Source organism: Budorcas taxicolor, chromosome 20, assembly GCF_023091745.1.
Source record: "Budorcas taxicolor isolate Tak-1 chromosome 20, Takin1.1, whole genome shotgun sequence".
NCBI classification, from domain to species: domain Eukaryota; kingdom Metazoa; phylum Chordata; class Mammalia; order Artiodactyla; family Bovidae; genus Budorcas; species Budorcas taxicolor.
The window spans coordinates 32,218,648-32,234,869 of NC_068929.1; the positions used below are offsets into that span (position 1 = coordinate 32,218,648).

A 16,222-nucleotide genomic window follows, 5' to 3' on the forward strand; every position below is an offset into this window, starting at 1 on the left:
AAATTGAAGTGTCCAATATACTTTGTTTTGCCCTGTAAGTAACTCCTTACAAGAGCCCCTGACATCAGGCCGCTCTCTTGTGAAATGGGGGAATGATTCATATTCTAACTTCCTGCTATGTTGGGAGGCTCCAGTTAACCACATCACCAAGAAGAGCATGGTGCCCTGGAACTGCCTTCTGGAACATAAATCTCTACACTGCTTCCTGCCAGGAGTGATAATGGCACTACATCTCCCTGCCAATTCTCCCCAGGGAAGTTTGTCATCACCCTTATTGAGGGGCCACAGATATAATGCAAGAGTCAAATAGCCTTTTCTGGGTTCTCTGACCTTGAGCATCTTTTGCCCTGCAGCGAGGCCCGGCTCTCCTCACTCTGAACAGGGGAACCTGCAGGAGTTAACACTTGGGCTGAGCAACATTCAGCATTCACCAGGAATAAACTCAACTCAGACATGGGAAAGCGATTCACAGATGTCTACAAAGACTATCCCTAAAGCAGAGTTTTGTCAGATATGAAAGGGTGTTTTGGAGATTTGAGTGATGGTGCATCTCTCTGCCACATGTCCTAGACATTTTGACTTCCTGAGAATTTCTTTACAAACTAAGCTTTCCTTTCAAAAATGGAGGGGAATAGAGCAAACCAGCTTGGTCTTCTGAGGAGCCATACAGTACCAGCAGAGGGTGACTGCTATGAGCTGAGACTGCAGAGGTGCAGACCTTCCCATATGTGTGGGATTGTGCGGTGTTTGTCCTCTGGCTGCCTTATTTCACATGGTGGGCATGGTATCCCTGGAGTTCATCAATGTTGTTGTATATTGCTGAATGAACTACCTTCTCTTTTAAGGCTGAGTGATGTTTCACTGTTTGTATATACCCCATTGTTTTTGTCTGTTCATCATTGGTGGATGGATAGAGTGTTTCTATATCTTGGCTCTTGTGATATGAGGTATCCAAAATAGTCAAATTCAAAGAAGCAAGGGCTTCCCTGGTGGCTCAGATGGTAAAGAATCCACCTGTAATGCAGGAGGCCCAGGTTTGAGCCCTAAGTTGAGAAGATCCCCTGGAGAAGAGAATGGCTACCCACCTCTAGATTCTTGCCTGGAGAATTCCATGGACATAGGAACATGGTGGGCTTCAATCCATGGGATCACAAAGAGTCAGACACAAGTGAGTGACTGACACTTTCATGGAAGCAAAGAATATAGTGGTAGTTGCCAGGGGCTAGTGGGAGGGGGAAATGGGGAGGTATTAGTCAAATGTACTGAGTTTCAGTTATGCAAGATGAGTCAGTTCTACTATACAACAGTGTGCCTACAGATGAGATGGTAGGTCTCATGGTAAGTGTCCCTTCTATGATTAAAAGAAAAAGAATACCCCCCACTTTTTTTTTGGCAGATGAAAGGTATCTAATCAGAGCAGATAAATAATCCAAGTTTTGCTTTAGAAGGACAACTTTGTTGTTATAGAGAAGAAGTAGAAGAAGAGGAACTCTAGTCAAGAGAAGTTAGGAGGTCATTTTTCTGGTCCTGGTGAAAGATAATGAAAGTGTAGGGGAGGAGAAGGTTTTCCTGGACCCTCTTAGGGGGTCCCTGACTAGGTCTGAAAATTAAACTGAAAAAATAGATGAATAGTAGAAAAGCATGAAATTGATTTAATGTAAGTTTTATGTGACACACATCCTTCATAAGGAAATGAAGAACCAAGGAAACAGTTAAATCTGCAAATTTTTATGCTAGGCTTGATGAAAAGTGAATAGTTATAGGAGAATATGATAGAGAGTATGAGATACATGTAATAAACTGGGAGAAATTTAGAAAATCCTGTTGCTAGAATTCTTCTATGTGTCCCTTTGTCTTTGGAGATAAAGATGCTCCTTTCCCCCAGGTACAGAGAGGGCACCTCTGCATCGGGGTTTTATGAGCTGTTTGAAGAGAGGTGGGCAAGGGGAATGCCAGTGACCTTCCTGCTTCTGCTGTTTTCACAAACTCCTTCAGCTTAAGATAGTTAGTATACCAAGGTGCCATATTTTGGGGGTAGCGTGTTCTCAATCTCATCAAAGCCCCTAAGTAAGGGGGGTTAGAGACAACTGGGCAAATCTGACATTTCAGAGATAAAAATCAACTGAATTCTGCTGGATGTGATTTTCTTAGAGGTCAGGAGAAGAGAAGGCTAATGCATCTCCCTTGGCCCTTTTGAGTTTGAAGAACATTCGGGATATCTAGATTTAGATGCTCAGTAGACAGCTGGAGCTGTGGGCCTGGAGGTCAGAAAGAAAGTCTTGAATGGAGCCAACAGTTTTACAAATAAGGGATGTTAGAAATAATAGTTGAGTCCAACATGGGAAGGTCAAATTGAAAAGTAAAAAGACTAGAGACCAATATTTAGGGGTGGTTGGAAGAATTAATGTACACATTTTTACAATGTTAGGATTGTGAAACAGGAGCAAAGTTAAGGGAATTTCAGGTTTCCCAGGTGGCTCAGTGGTAAAGTATCCTCCTGCCAATACAGGAGACACTGGTTCAATCCCTGGGTCAGAAAGATCCCATGGAGAAGGAAATAGCAACTCATTCCAGTATTCTTGCCTGGAGAATCCCATGGACAGAGGAGCCTGGTGGGCTACAGACCATGAGGTCCCAAAGAGTTGGACATGACTTAGCTACTGAGCACACAGAGGGAATTTTGAGAAGTGGGCTTCCCTGGTGATTCAGATGGTAAAGAATCCACCTGCAATGTGGGAGACTTGGTTTCGATCCCTGAGTTGGGAAGATCCCCTGGAGGAGGGCATGGCAGTCCACTCCAGTATTCTTGCTTGAAGAATCCCCATGGACAGAGGAGCCTGGTGGGCTACAGTCCATAGGGTCACAAAGAGCTGGATATGACTGAGAGATTAAGCACATAGAGGTAGTCTCTGGCAACATCTGATATTTCAAAGACATCAGACAAAACATGAGCTTGGAAAAGAACTCATCAGATTAAATAGGCCATTTTTAACCCAAGACAAAGCACTTTCTGTAATGTGGTAAGATAGAATATTCTGTATTGAAATGAGGGTGTGGGTGAAGACAGAGACTCTTAGGAAGAAGTAGATTTCTTTGACAGACAGGACTAAGATTTATAGCTGTCCTAGAGCGAGGAAAATTTACAGAAAACAGAAGCTCAGGACCAAATACATCAGATCTAGAAACATTTTCTCCTGTTACTAGTACCTAGTATAATTTGTGCATGTACATCTGCTGAAACGTATAAATCCCTTCAGTTTTACCTGACTCATATTTTTTTCTCCTGTATAATTGAGTTTTGTTAAGATCTTTCTATACCTAGGAGTTTTGTTTTGTTTTGCTTTTTGGGCATAAAATTCAATTCAGCAGTTTTAGAATTACATGGGTAGTCATTTCAAGCATGTGCTCGCTCGCAAAGCACTTCACACTAGCTGTACTTCACTGTTTGAAAAACTTTGCACCTAGCCCTTGCTTAAGGAAGCATTTTTGTAAAGTTTTAAATGTAATTAAGAGTGATGTTTTGCTGTTTTAAATTCAGTTTTTTTCTTTCTACATTATGGCTCTGCATTATGCTTTTAATGATACTATACTATTGAACATGAGATGGAAAAATGTGTTTCTATAAAGCAATGTCCTCTCCCAAACCCAGCCCTTTCCTTCCCAGTAGAAGTAAGCATCACTGTTCTGATTTTTGTATAGTCTTTTCCTTGCTTTTTAAAATTGTTTTATCACTTAGGTGTACATCCCTAAATATTATAATTTATTTTACTTTTTTAAAAAATGCATGTTTTAAAATGTTTTTCTATTCTCTGTATTTCCCAAAAACTAGCAATTGGGTTGAGAGACTTAGTTTTAGGGCTCCCTTCCACTTTACTTTTTTTTTTTTTTTTTTTTTGGACAAACTTAATTCATAGGTAGTACTATGTTCTTCCTCAGCAGACACACAGTTCTGTTTTTGAGATGATTGTAGCAGTTGATGCAAAATGCCTGTTCCTATGACTTCTGCATTTATTCATTGGAATTCTATAAAGAGAAAGTTATCCTTCTTTATTATTTGGTTACCAGTGGTACAATTAGTATAGAAAGAGCAGTGTGCCTACTTGATTTTTTTTAAATTTACCACTGTTCAAAATTTAAAATAAGTTGGCACACTTATATATTTATATATATATAAAAGTTATATATATATATTTATATATATATATATAAATGTTTACATCTTCCTATTTATATATAGATATATCACCTAATGGCTTTGTACTGGTATTTCAAATGCAGTGAAAACTCAGAATTGCAGGATGTTTATTTAAATTCTTCTGTCTCACAATTGCATCTTTATCCCATTCTTTCAAGTTCTTAAGGATTTAAGAAAGCTGGGAGTGAGAGAATTAGTATATCATACAAAGTATATTCACAAAACATTCTTGTAGTAACTACCAGTAACATGATTAGTAAAAGGAATTGAAACAGTCACTCCTTTCTGTTGCCACTAGTTTTTGCTTTTACAGTTGTACTGTTTCTACCCCATCAAGAGCATATGGCACTTCTTTAAATAGAACTGTTCCCCCTATATCCTTGTCAGCTAGCAAGAGTTTGAGTAGATTAAGATCTTAGAATTGGGCTTTTGTGATTCTATTACTGTTGCAACAAACCTTTTTTTTTCAGCTATGCCTATGAAAGAAAATAATAAAGGGAACCAAATCTGTGTTGACAGAGGAATAATGCTTCAAAGGAATGTTACATTAGGTAACTGTAGATGTAGCACTATTGTTGATTATTAAAATTTTTTATATGTTGAATTTTCCCTAACTGTAACTTTTACATCCTTTTTTGTTTGTTTTATTTTGTGGCTAGTAGAACGCTCCAATATGCCAGTAGAAAAAAATATCACTTTAGAAAGACCTTCTAATGTAGAACTCACATGCCAATTCACACCATCTGGAAATCTGAATTCAGTAAATGTGACTTGGAAAAAAGGTGATAAACTACTTGAGGATAATTATCTCGTCAATGCAACGGGAAGTATCCTGTATACCCAATATAGGTGAGTATATAAAATTTTAACCCGTGTGGCTAGATGAAATCAGTTAAATTCTAGATACTTTTGCTGACTGAGCATTCTTTCCTTTGCTGTCACGTGAATGTTATGCTAATACTCTAATTTGCACATTTACAGAATTGTTTCTTTTTTAAAATCTTGATTAATGGCTGAGTCTTTTTGTTTTCATTAAGAAGCATTTTTGAGAACTAAGCCTGTATTAATAACATAAATTATCTTTAGGGTCGCCGTCATTAACAGCAAACAGATGGGAAGCTATTCTTGTTTCTTTGGCGAGAAAAAGCAACAAAGGGGCACATTTAATTTGAAAGGTCAGTACTAATCATTTATAGAGTAATAACTTTAAGTAATCTAGCATTATACTTGGAGAATTCTGAATCCTCACATTTTAAAATGATTATTACAATACTAAGAAAGTCATCATATACTTTCCGTGGGGTTATAAGTGGTGATGTTGAAAATGGAGTTTCCCAGTGCCTTCCCAGTTGAAAATAACAGGTTTTAGTTTGAAAGACTAGGCTGCCAGGTTATTTCTACATTTCTTGTAGCACTCTTTTGAATTTATTTACTTAGTTAGCTCTCTAAACTCAGAGCTTTCATAATATTCTTCTGGGTGTCTGAGTTATTGCACTCCTAACCTGTGAGATTACGCTTTTGTTGTTCTGTATCAGTGGCTCTAGGACTTGAGATTTTCAGTTCAGTTCAGTTCAGTCGCTCAGTCGTGTCCGACTCTTTGCGACCCCATGAATCGCAGCATGCCAGGCCTCCCTGTCCATCACCAGCTTCTGGAGTTCACTCAGACTCACGTCCATCAAGTCAGTGATGCCATCCAGCCATCTCATCCTCTGTCGTCCCCTTCTCCTCCTTCCCCCAATCCCTCCCAGCATCAGAGTCTTTTCCAATGAGTCAACTCTTCACACGAGGTGGCCAAAGTACTGGAGCTTCAGCTTTAGCATTATTCCTTCCAAAGAAATCCCAGGGCTGATCTCCTTCAGAATGGACTGGTTGGGTCTCCTTGCAGTCCAAGGGACTCTCAAGAGTCTTCTCCAACACCACAGATCAAAAGCATCAATTCTTCGGCGCTCAGCCTTCTTCACAGTCCAACTCTCACATCCATACATGACTACTGGAAAAATCATAGCCTTGACTAGACGGACCTTAGTAGGCAAAGTAATGTCTCTGCTTTTGAATATGCTATCTAGGTTGGTCATAACTTTTCTTCCAAGGAGTAAGCGTCTTTTAATTTCATGGCTGCAGTCACCATCTGCGGTGATTTTGGAGCCCAAAAAGATAAAGTCTAACACTGTTTCCATTGTTTCCCCATCTATTTCCCATGAAGTGATGGGACCGGATGCCATGATCTTCGTTTTCTGAATGTTGAGCTTTAAGCCAACTTTTTTCACTCTCCTCTTTCACTTTCATCAAGAGGCTTTTTAGTTCCTCTTCACTTTCTGCCATTAGGGTGGTGTCATCTGCCTATCTGAGGTGATTGATATTTCTCCTGGCAATCTTGATTCCAGCTTGTGTTTCTTCCAGTCCAGCGTTTCTCATGATATACTCTGCATAGAAGTTAAATAAGCAGGGTGACAATATACAGCCTTGATGTACTCCTTTTCCTATTTGGAACCAGTCTGTTGTTCCATGTCCAGCTCTAACTGTTGCTTCCCGACCTGCATACAGATTTCTCAAGAGGTAGGTCTGGTGGTCTGATATTCCCATCTCTTTCAGAATTTTCCACAGTTTATTGTGATCCACAGAGTCAAAGGCTTTGGCATAGTCAATAAAGCAGAAGTAGATGTTTTTCTGGAACTGTCTTGCTTTTTCCATGATCCAGCGGATGTTGGCAATTTGATCTCTGGTTCCTCTGCCTTTTCTAAAACCAGCTTGAACATCAGGAAGTTCATGGTTCACATATTGCTGAAGCCTGGCTTGGAGAATTTTGAGCATTACTTTACTAGCATGTGAGATGAGTGCAATTGTGTGGTAGTTTGAGCATTCTTTGGCATTGCCTTTCTTTGGGATTGGAATGAAAACTGAGCTTTTCCAGTCCTGAGGCCACTGCTGAGTTTTCCAAATTTGTTGGCATTTTGAGTGCAGCACTTAAAGGTAATATGGGGATGCATAAAGGTTGCCTGGTTTTGTTTTAATCAAATAAGGCCAAACCCTAGAGTGTAATCCACAGCTCTCCTCCATGGGAAAAAAAAAGTCAAAGTATTTTACTCTTACCACCATTAAACCAAACTTTAAAGGTCTTAATCTCATAATATAGACTAGTTGTTCAAATTGGGTAATTATCTTCACAAAAAAAATCATATTTTATGATATTAACAGCTTAGTGTATGTCACTGTCCCTGATGGTAATTGGGAAATGCAGTCTGTTGCCATGTTTTGGGGTTTGTTTCATGTTAATTTCTCAGGGCACACGAGAAATTGTTTTTTTGCGTTTCCTAAAGATTGTGAAATCTGGCTAGCTGCTCTGACAAAATATACTGTCCCCAGAGTCCCATCAATAGCAGGATGGCCTGCTCCATCATTGCCATGATTTCAGATCATTCCCTCATTCATGCCTCCCTGTAGTCCCTCTGCACGCAGACTCATTTCCTTCAGGTGGTTTTGTATATGTTCCTACTGAATAAATATAATAAATCCTGTATTTATGCACTTTGGTCTTTGCAAAGGCAGAATCTGTTATCATCTTTTGATTATTTTGATCATTGATGTTCTCTTTTAACCATCTTTCCTCCATTTGCCTAATTTAACCTAGTGAATGTTAGAAACGTCGTATAAATTTCCTTCCCTTATTTCTTTTCTTCCCTTCTCTTTTCCTTTCTTTCCCCAGTCTTTTTCTCTGCCCCCTGCAACCATTCTAATGAGCTAACAGAGACTTAACATGTGGACACACACACAACCCTAGTAAACAATTTATTGTGTCTCCTTTAAATGCATAAAGAAAGGCTAGAGGTCTTGAGGAAATGCCTATCAAATCTTGAGGCTCAAAGTGCCTCCAGGAGATTCAACTTAAAAAATTGCTTTTTCTCTTCCTCTAAATAGTACTGTTTTCTAGAAGTATGTATTGTCATACCTGGTCAAAGTTTAAATATTAAATTCATTTTTTCTTATTAGTACTCATAATAAATTACATTACTACTTGGAACTGATCATTCTGGCCTCTAATGTGAAAAGAAGCATTTTCATTTTCAATGTACCATGTTTTTGGGACTTCCCTGGTGGCTCAAACAGTAAAGAATATGCCTGCAATACAGAAGACCCTGGTTTGATCCCAGGGTTAGGAAGATCCCCTGGAGAAGAGAATGGCTACCCACTCCAGTATTCTTGCGTGGAGAATTCCACACACAGAGGAGCCTGGTAGGCTACAGTCCATGGGGTAGCAAAGAGTCAGACACGACTGAGTGACTAACACTTTAATAAAGTTAATCCCAGTCTTAAAGAAGACCTCTTAATTTATATCTATTTTGAGTAACTAGGTTGATGCTTGCTTTTGTTAGAAGCACCTACACAAGGTCTTGGTTTGAAATCAAGTGCTTGAGGAATACAAAGAGCCACTGAATACCTACTTTTTTGCTTTTGATAGTTTTCTTGAAACAATTTATTTTCAGTTTATTAGTTTTAAATGCCCACTTAACAGTGTAACTTTTAAGTGTGTCCTATATCTTAAAGATTTTATATAATTAATAATTTGGGCCCTTCCAGATTCTTGCTGATAAAATAATTCTGTTTATTTAAGGTGACTATTACTTGGAGGAATTATTTGAGCATAATTTAATAGCATTTGCAGAATAATTCATATTATAGTTATTTAGATCTTGTGAGACTTCTAGACTAGTGTATATTTTTACAAATATCCTGTATTTCTGTTTTTCCATGTGGATTGCTTATGACTTTTCCTAAGAAAGGTTATCTTTTCAGTTGAGTGTAGATGAAAAGCCCATTTTATCCTCTATTTGAGCCTATTTTATCGTCTAATTGAGCACCCCTCCCCAAATTCTGCTATTGACTACATGAGTCAACTGGAGTGCGTGCGCCTGAGACCTCCAAACAGTTTATCAGCAAAGTCCCTTTTTCTCCTTTTATGGGAATTGGTTGATTTATTACTGTTGTTTTTCAGTCAGTAAATCGTGTCCAACTCTTTGTGACCCCACAGACTACAGGACATCAGGCTCCTTTGTCCTCCACTGTCTCCTGGAGTTTGGTCAAATTCATGTACATTGAGTTGGTGATGCCATCTCACCATCTCACCTTCGCTGCTTCCATCTCCTTTTGCCTTCAGTCTTTCTAAGCATCAAGGTATTTTCCAATTAAAATTAGTAATTTCTGCTAAGTCCCACTTGACTTCAGACCCCAGGATGTCAGGCTCTAGGTGAGTGACTATACCTTCCTGGTTATCTGGGTCATTAAGACCTTATCTGTATAGTTCTTTTGTGTATTCTTGCCACCTGTTCTTAATCTTTTTTGCTTTGTTAGGTTCTTACTGTTTCTGTCCTTTATCATGCCCATCCTTGGATGAAATATTCCCTTGAGATCTCTGTGCTCTTGAAGAGAGATCTCCCATCTTTCCCATTCTACTGTTTTCCTCTGTTTCTTTGCAATGTTCATTTAAGAAGCCCTTCTTAATTTTCCTTGCTGTTCTTTGGAGCTCTGCATTCAGATGGATATATCTTTGACCTTATTCCTTTGCCTTTCACTTCTCTTCTTTCCTCAGTTATTTGTCAAGCCTCCTCAGACAGCCATTTTGTCTTTTTGCATTTCTTTTTCTTTGGGATGGTTTTGGTCACTGCCTCCTGTACAGTGTTAAAACCTCCATCCATAGTTCTTCAGGCTCTCTGTCTACCAGATCTAATCCCTTGAACCTATTTGTCACCTCCACTGTATAGTCATCAGTTCAGTTCAGTTCAGTTGCTCAGTCGTGTCCGACTCTTTGCGACCCCATGAATCACAGCATGCCAGGCCTCCCTGTCCATCACCAACTCCCGGAGTTCACTCAGACTTGTGTCTATCGAGTCAGTGATGCCATCCAGCCATCTCATCCTCTGTCATCCCCTTCTTCTCCTGCCCCCAATCCCTCCCAGCATCAAAGGGATTTGATTTAGCTCAAACCTGAATGGCCTAGTGTTTTCCCCTACTTTCTTCAATTTAAGCCTGAATTTTTCAATAAGGAGCTCATGATCTGAGCCACAGTCAGCTTCAAGTCTTGCTTTTACTAACTGTATAGATCGTCTCCATCTTTGACTATACTACAAGGTTATAAAAAACCTGAACATCCCTGATGAGTATGTTGTGAAAAAAACCTGCTGACTTTGTGTGTTTGTCTGTTGGTGACAGTACAGGGAGAAAGCAAAGGTCACACCTGAAGCTTGCAACTGCTAATATGTCAGTGATTACCTTTCACCAACTGCTAATATGTCAGTGATTACCTTGCAAATGCTAATATGTCAGTGATGGTCTACCATGTTTTTCAGTAGAAGGTGAAATATTCTAAAGTGGATACTGAAAGTTTCTATAATAACAATCAGTGTTAAAATCTCTTAGTACCAAGATGCAGAAATTTTGTTGGTAAAGAATAAGTAATAGGACAAAGAACTTAGAAGACACAGTGACATTTTGATAGTATCAAGAAACCTCTCTTCTCCCAGCCATCTGTCCTTGTTGGGAGCATCCAACAAGTCAAAGTAAGGAAGAACAGAATAATAGAAACAGTTGGAACTTCAGCTTCAAAGTGTATTGATAGAAGTGTATAGTGTATTAATAGAATGCTAGTTAGCTGGCTTTGACTATATGCGAGAATCTTTTTCTAATTCAATAACACCTAAACATCCTTGAGCCAAAAGTGACACAGGCTGATGTTTTATAGTTCACAAATATGCAAATAGAAATCTCTAAGCTTACAACTCCATAGGGCTTTCACTTCCACTAAGTAGTTTCTAGACCTTACCTTCCTTGACACATCTGAATCAGCAAATTTACTGTCTTAAAATTTGAATTCTTTCAACCCAAAGAGTGTGTGTCCTACTTTATCCAGAGTTCCATAAAGCCAGCAGGACACATTGGAATGCTCTAACACTGCCCTTCTATTCATAAATATTTCTAAACATAAGCAGAAACCCAGAATCAGCTGTTACCTCTGGAGAAGTTTAAACAAATCAGTGTTCCCTGAGTATAGTGCCTTTTCTAATTTTGATGCACATCACTCTTATCAGCCAAAGAAAGCATACCAGAGCAGTGATTAATGTCATTTGGCTTTTAGTTTAGGGTATCGTCAAGGAAACAGAAGAGATGCAAAGAATACAGAATGTGAGTTTTGTTTCCCTGTGGTATCCCTCAGTCACTGTCAGTTATCTGCAGTTAACATTTAACCTCGGAGAAGGCAATGGCACCCCACTCGAGTACTCTTGCCTGGAAAATCCCATGGACGGAGGAGCCTGGTAGCCTGCAGTCCATGGGGTCGCGAAGAGTCAGATACAACTGAGTGACTTCACTTTCATGCATTGGAGAAGGAAATGGCAACCCACTCCAGTACTCTTGCCTGGAGAATCCCAGGGACGGGAGAGCCTGGTGGGCTGCTGTCTATGGGGTCGCACAGTCGGACACGACTGAAGCGACTTAGCAGCAGCAGCAGCAGCAGCAACATTTAACCTGGGATGCTTTCATAGCATACCCATGTGTTCCTCACCCAAACCTCATAAAATACCCAGGATTTTCTTGAAAAGCACCCTTCAGCTACCAGTTGTGCCTCCCAAACCTGTGCCTCTTAGAGGCTCACTGCAGACCAATGTATCTTTTGCCATCTCAAATGTTACCTGTCTTCCACTTTTGATTCTTAGCTTGTGAGTGAATTTCAATATTTTGATCATATTTCAACGCACATTCCCATGCTGAAGCATGGCCTGATTAATTTCCAAAAAGAAGCATGGTGAAATTGAGAAGCAGGATAGGTGTCTGGGAGATCCACAAGCTGGGAAAGCAGAAACTGCCCTTACCTGGTGCTCAACCAAACCAGTTTCACCGTCTGCCTTCAAAGCAGTGCTTGTTTTAAGGTGAGCCTAGCTTGGCTCTAGAAACAACTGTATCAGGGCTACGCTATGAAAAAGCAGTGCCAGATATGTACACGTTGTACCTCTGCTTGTGGAGCTCAAGAAGGGTGGCTCTGTTCCATCTGAGGTTTGGAAGGAACCTTGTGGCTTCAGAAAGGAATCCATATGTTAGCCAAGCTCAAAACTACTTAATCTGCCAGTATTTAGTTGCTTAGTCACTCGGTCGTGTCTGATTCTTTGCAATTCCATGGACTGTAGCCTGCCAGGTTCCTCTCCATGGGATTTTCCAGGCAACAATACTGGAGTGGGTTGCCATTTTCTTCTCCAAGGAATCTTTTCGACCCAGGGATTGAACCTATGTCTCCTGCATTGGCAGGCAGATTCTTTTACCCTCAGCCACCAGGGAAGCCAGTCTTTTAATTGAGGCCTCTCCAAAAGTAGAGTGGATCTTTCCAGGTAGGACTTTATCCCTTAAAGTGCTTCTGTGTTCTCATACTCCATTTAGTAGTAAAGCCACGTCAGCTCTTGGGAATATTGGAATGGAGTCCGATTAAAAGGTGCTACTGAGTTGATAGTGTTTTGTCAGGATATCCAAGAATAACTCCATTCTTACCTGGTGCAGTCATTCCTCTTCACAACAAAATCTCAAATATGGAAATACACACAGAAAAGAGACACCAAAAAAATAAATAAATAAATTTAAAAAAAAGAAAAAGAAAAGAGACACCAAAGAAAAATAACATCTCATTATCGGCCAGACGTGGCTACAGACCTTGCTGAAATCCTTAGGTGGCTTCTTTTTTCTCACTTAGGTCTTACTAACCTTAAACCAAAGCAGAGTCACCTATGCTTTCACAGTCCAAGCTCAGTTTGATACTTATTTCCTCAGACAGGAGGAGAGACCCTCCCAAACCAGAAAAAAACATGCTGAGTATGAGGCTGAGTTATTTATACCTCCAGATTCCTAGCCCTAGAAAACAAGGCCCAATCTGTGCCCCGGAATATGACCCATCCAGGGCTCACCCCTCTTCTAGGACTGAAAAACTGGAGGGTTGAATGAGAGTAGGGAATTTAATACTGAGGTCACCAGGGAATTCAGTCCAGCCCCTCCCCAGACCTCAGTTTTCTTCTCCAGTGCCTCCTGAGGAAACGGGCTGTACCATAAGAAAAATGAAACAAAATATGTTCTGTGGTTCAAGCTGAATTAAACCTTTTAACATTGTGACGTTTAAAGTTATTGTCTTATTTTTCAGGAACTTAAAATACCGTTCTCATGTTCATGTCAATATGTATAGTCAGTCTTCTCTTGGGTGCTAGCTTTGCTCCTGGTTTTCTTGTATGGGTTCTTCTATTAGAGTGCTGTCTGGATCTACAAATGGCCCTGAAGGGGTAGCCCAAGACTGAGGAAATTGAACTGGATAAAAAAAATAACTTGATCTAGTAAGAACACTTACGTGAGAGATACCCTCTTTACTTTTATTATAAAAAGACACGTGTATAGTATTTAAAAATTTAGCTCATGGTATCAAAGTATTACTTGCTTTATTCTGCCTTGTTAAATTCAGTATGTGTTGAATGGGCCATTTCCTTTATATTGTTAGGTTTTATAATAATATGTAAAGTTATTATTCCATTTATTTCTGCTCCATATACAACATAGCTCTGGAAACAATAATTTCTTTTTAACTTTTAACCAATTTCATTTCTTTTCATGGTAAGGAGAGGTAATTAGGTCCCCTGATTTAAATTGTTCTAATTTATACTTAAATTGTAATTCTTAAACAAATAAACTCTTATTCATCTGTGTTAGCCAAGGACTTGAATGAGTTTTTAAGTGGTAGAATTTGTTTTACAGCTTCAGAGCAAACTTTTTAAATATATATATTATTAAAGGATGAATTGGTACCACCACCAGCATCTCAAAGCTACTGTTTCTTTTCTTCTGGGCCTTGTCCCCTGTGAATTCATTTTTTATTTTCCATCATTTTAATCCCTTTTAATCACCTTTCTCAGCTGAGTTGGTTGTTCTGTAAAAGACTCAGTTTGGATGCTTTTCCTCATTCAGGGGTGTTCTTATGCACTCTTAAAGTTCTGAAATGAATTCAGATGAATCTCCAGTTCTCCTTTCATTCTGTGTTTTATTTCTTCTGTCTTCCACACAGCCTAGAAATCATTCCTGCACACACTAATAATCCACGCCACTAAGCTGGCGAATGCAGGAAGGCCATGGGCGTTATAAATTATAAGAAGCTCTGTTAAGAAGAGCGGTACCAGCACCTGGACACAGCAAAAGTTTGAATTCCGTGGTGTTCACTCTACACCGAGGGCTTTCCTGGTGGCTCAGCGGTAAAGAATCTGCCGGCCAGTGCAGGAGACGTGGATTTGATCCCTGGGTCAGCAAGATGCCTTGGAGAAGGAAATGGAAACCCATTCCAATTATTGTTGCCTGAGAAATCCCATAGACAGAGGAGCCTGGGTGGCTACATTCCATGGAGTTGCAAAAGAGGTGGACACGACTTAGCAACTAAAGCAAAACAACTGCTCTACACCGAGCAATGTTATATATTGTGCTCCTGTACTTAGTTCTTTACAGTAACACTGTAGGGGAGGGCATAATCTACCTGTGTCCTCAACGCTCGTGACATTGAAACTGTAATTCTAACTCAGATATTTCCCGGACCTAGAGCTTATGTCTGTCGCGTCACCGTCACGTTGTGCTGACTAATTCAAACACCCATGATCTGATCTTTGAAATGGACAAGTAATGACTACATTTCCCTTAAAGTTCCTCAGCCTCATGGCGACCAAAAGGGAATATGGGACACTAGGAGGCTCTCAGAAGGAGTGCTCAGAATATTCTCTGGCAAGGTCAGCTCACCAGCTTCTTGTGACTGGGATGACCTCAGTCACAACAGTTACATGGGTTCCACGTCTCTCCTTCCTCAGGAGTGCCCTAGTGGTACCTTACTAGGTGCTCATAAACTGTTAGTGGGGGTGATTACAAATTATGATTGGCAGTTCACACGTGGTTATTGTAAAATTGTACATCATTCCATCTTGTCAAAACAGGTTTCCTTGGTAATAATAGGTATAGTAATCATTGACTTACAGATTGCTCTGCCATCTTAAGATTTCTGGAACATTTGCGCTGGTGATATGTCTTTCTCATTTGCATCTCTTATTTTTAGCAGTACGTCATTCAATAGTATGCTGGGCAGGTTTACTGATGAAGGAGAGGATGACGTGTGCAGTTGTATTTAGCCCCATGTAAAACCATAAGGAAAATGGAAGACTTCCCGCATTTATCACAATAATGTTAATCACCTAAAGACAGACTATGAAGAAATCCAACCCTATTTTTATCCCCTATACAAGTGGTTATGTTGAGGAGTGTGTGTGTGTGTGTGTGTGTGTGTGTGTGTGTGTGTGTGTGTGTGTGTCTGTGTGTGTGTTAGTCATTCAGTTGTGTCTGACTCTTTGCAACCCCATAGACTGTAGCCCTCCAGGCTTCTCTGTCCATGGAGTTCTCTAGGCAAGAATACTGGAGTGGGTTGGTATTCCTTTCTCCCGGGGATCATCCCGATTCAGGGATCGAACCCTGGTCTCCTGCACTGCAGGCAGATTCTTTACCATCTGAGCCACGAGGGAGGCCCATACAAGTGGATATAGAAGTCAGAATTTCTTTTCTAGTTATGATTATTTTGCCCTTCCTCATCTTTATAATTCACATATCCATAAAATGCTCAGTTATCTTTGGGTAGTAGAAAGCCAAGAGCATTTAGAAAATGTATTTAATCTGGAAACTTAATTTTAGCAACTAAAATTGATCTTTCCATTTTCCACCCTGACCCTCCCAAAATAAAATATAAAAATAGGATAACAAATGAATAGCAAATAATATCTATAAAATTTGTCAACATAATATTATTAAAATGTACACATAATGTCAAACACTCTCTGCTAGCAAACCTACTAAAAGGAAAACCAAAACACAAAACCTGCTAAAATTAGTAAAAGAAAAGATATCAACAAAAGTCATCTTTGTTGATAAGTTTCTATCTCCAGTATAAGTGTATATTCTCCAGTATATCCCTTGAGGTCCAGCAGAAGGAAT

The 16,222-nt window shown here is 39.6% G+C and overlaps 1 protein-coding gene across 1 annotated transcript in view; it reads left to right on the plus strand.

Moving 5' to 3' along the window:
- Positions 1-16,222, plus strand: part of EMB (embigin) — a 46,677-nt gene that overhangs the window by 20,213 nt on the left and 10,242 nt on the right. The window contains exons 4-6 of the mRNA XM_052658960.1: positions 4,666-4,746; positions 4,858-5,044; positions 5,282-5,370. Coding sequence (XP_052514920.1) covers positions 4,666-4,746; positions 4,858-5,044; positions 5,282-5,370 — 357 coding nt within the window. The remainder of the gene's footprint in view (positions 1-4,665; positions 4,747-4,857; positions 5,045-5,281; positions 5,371-16,222) is intronic.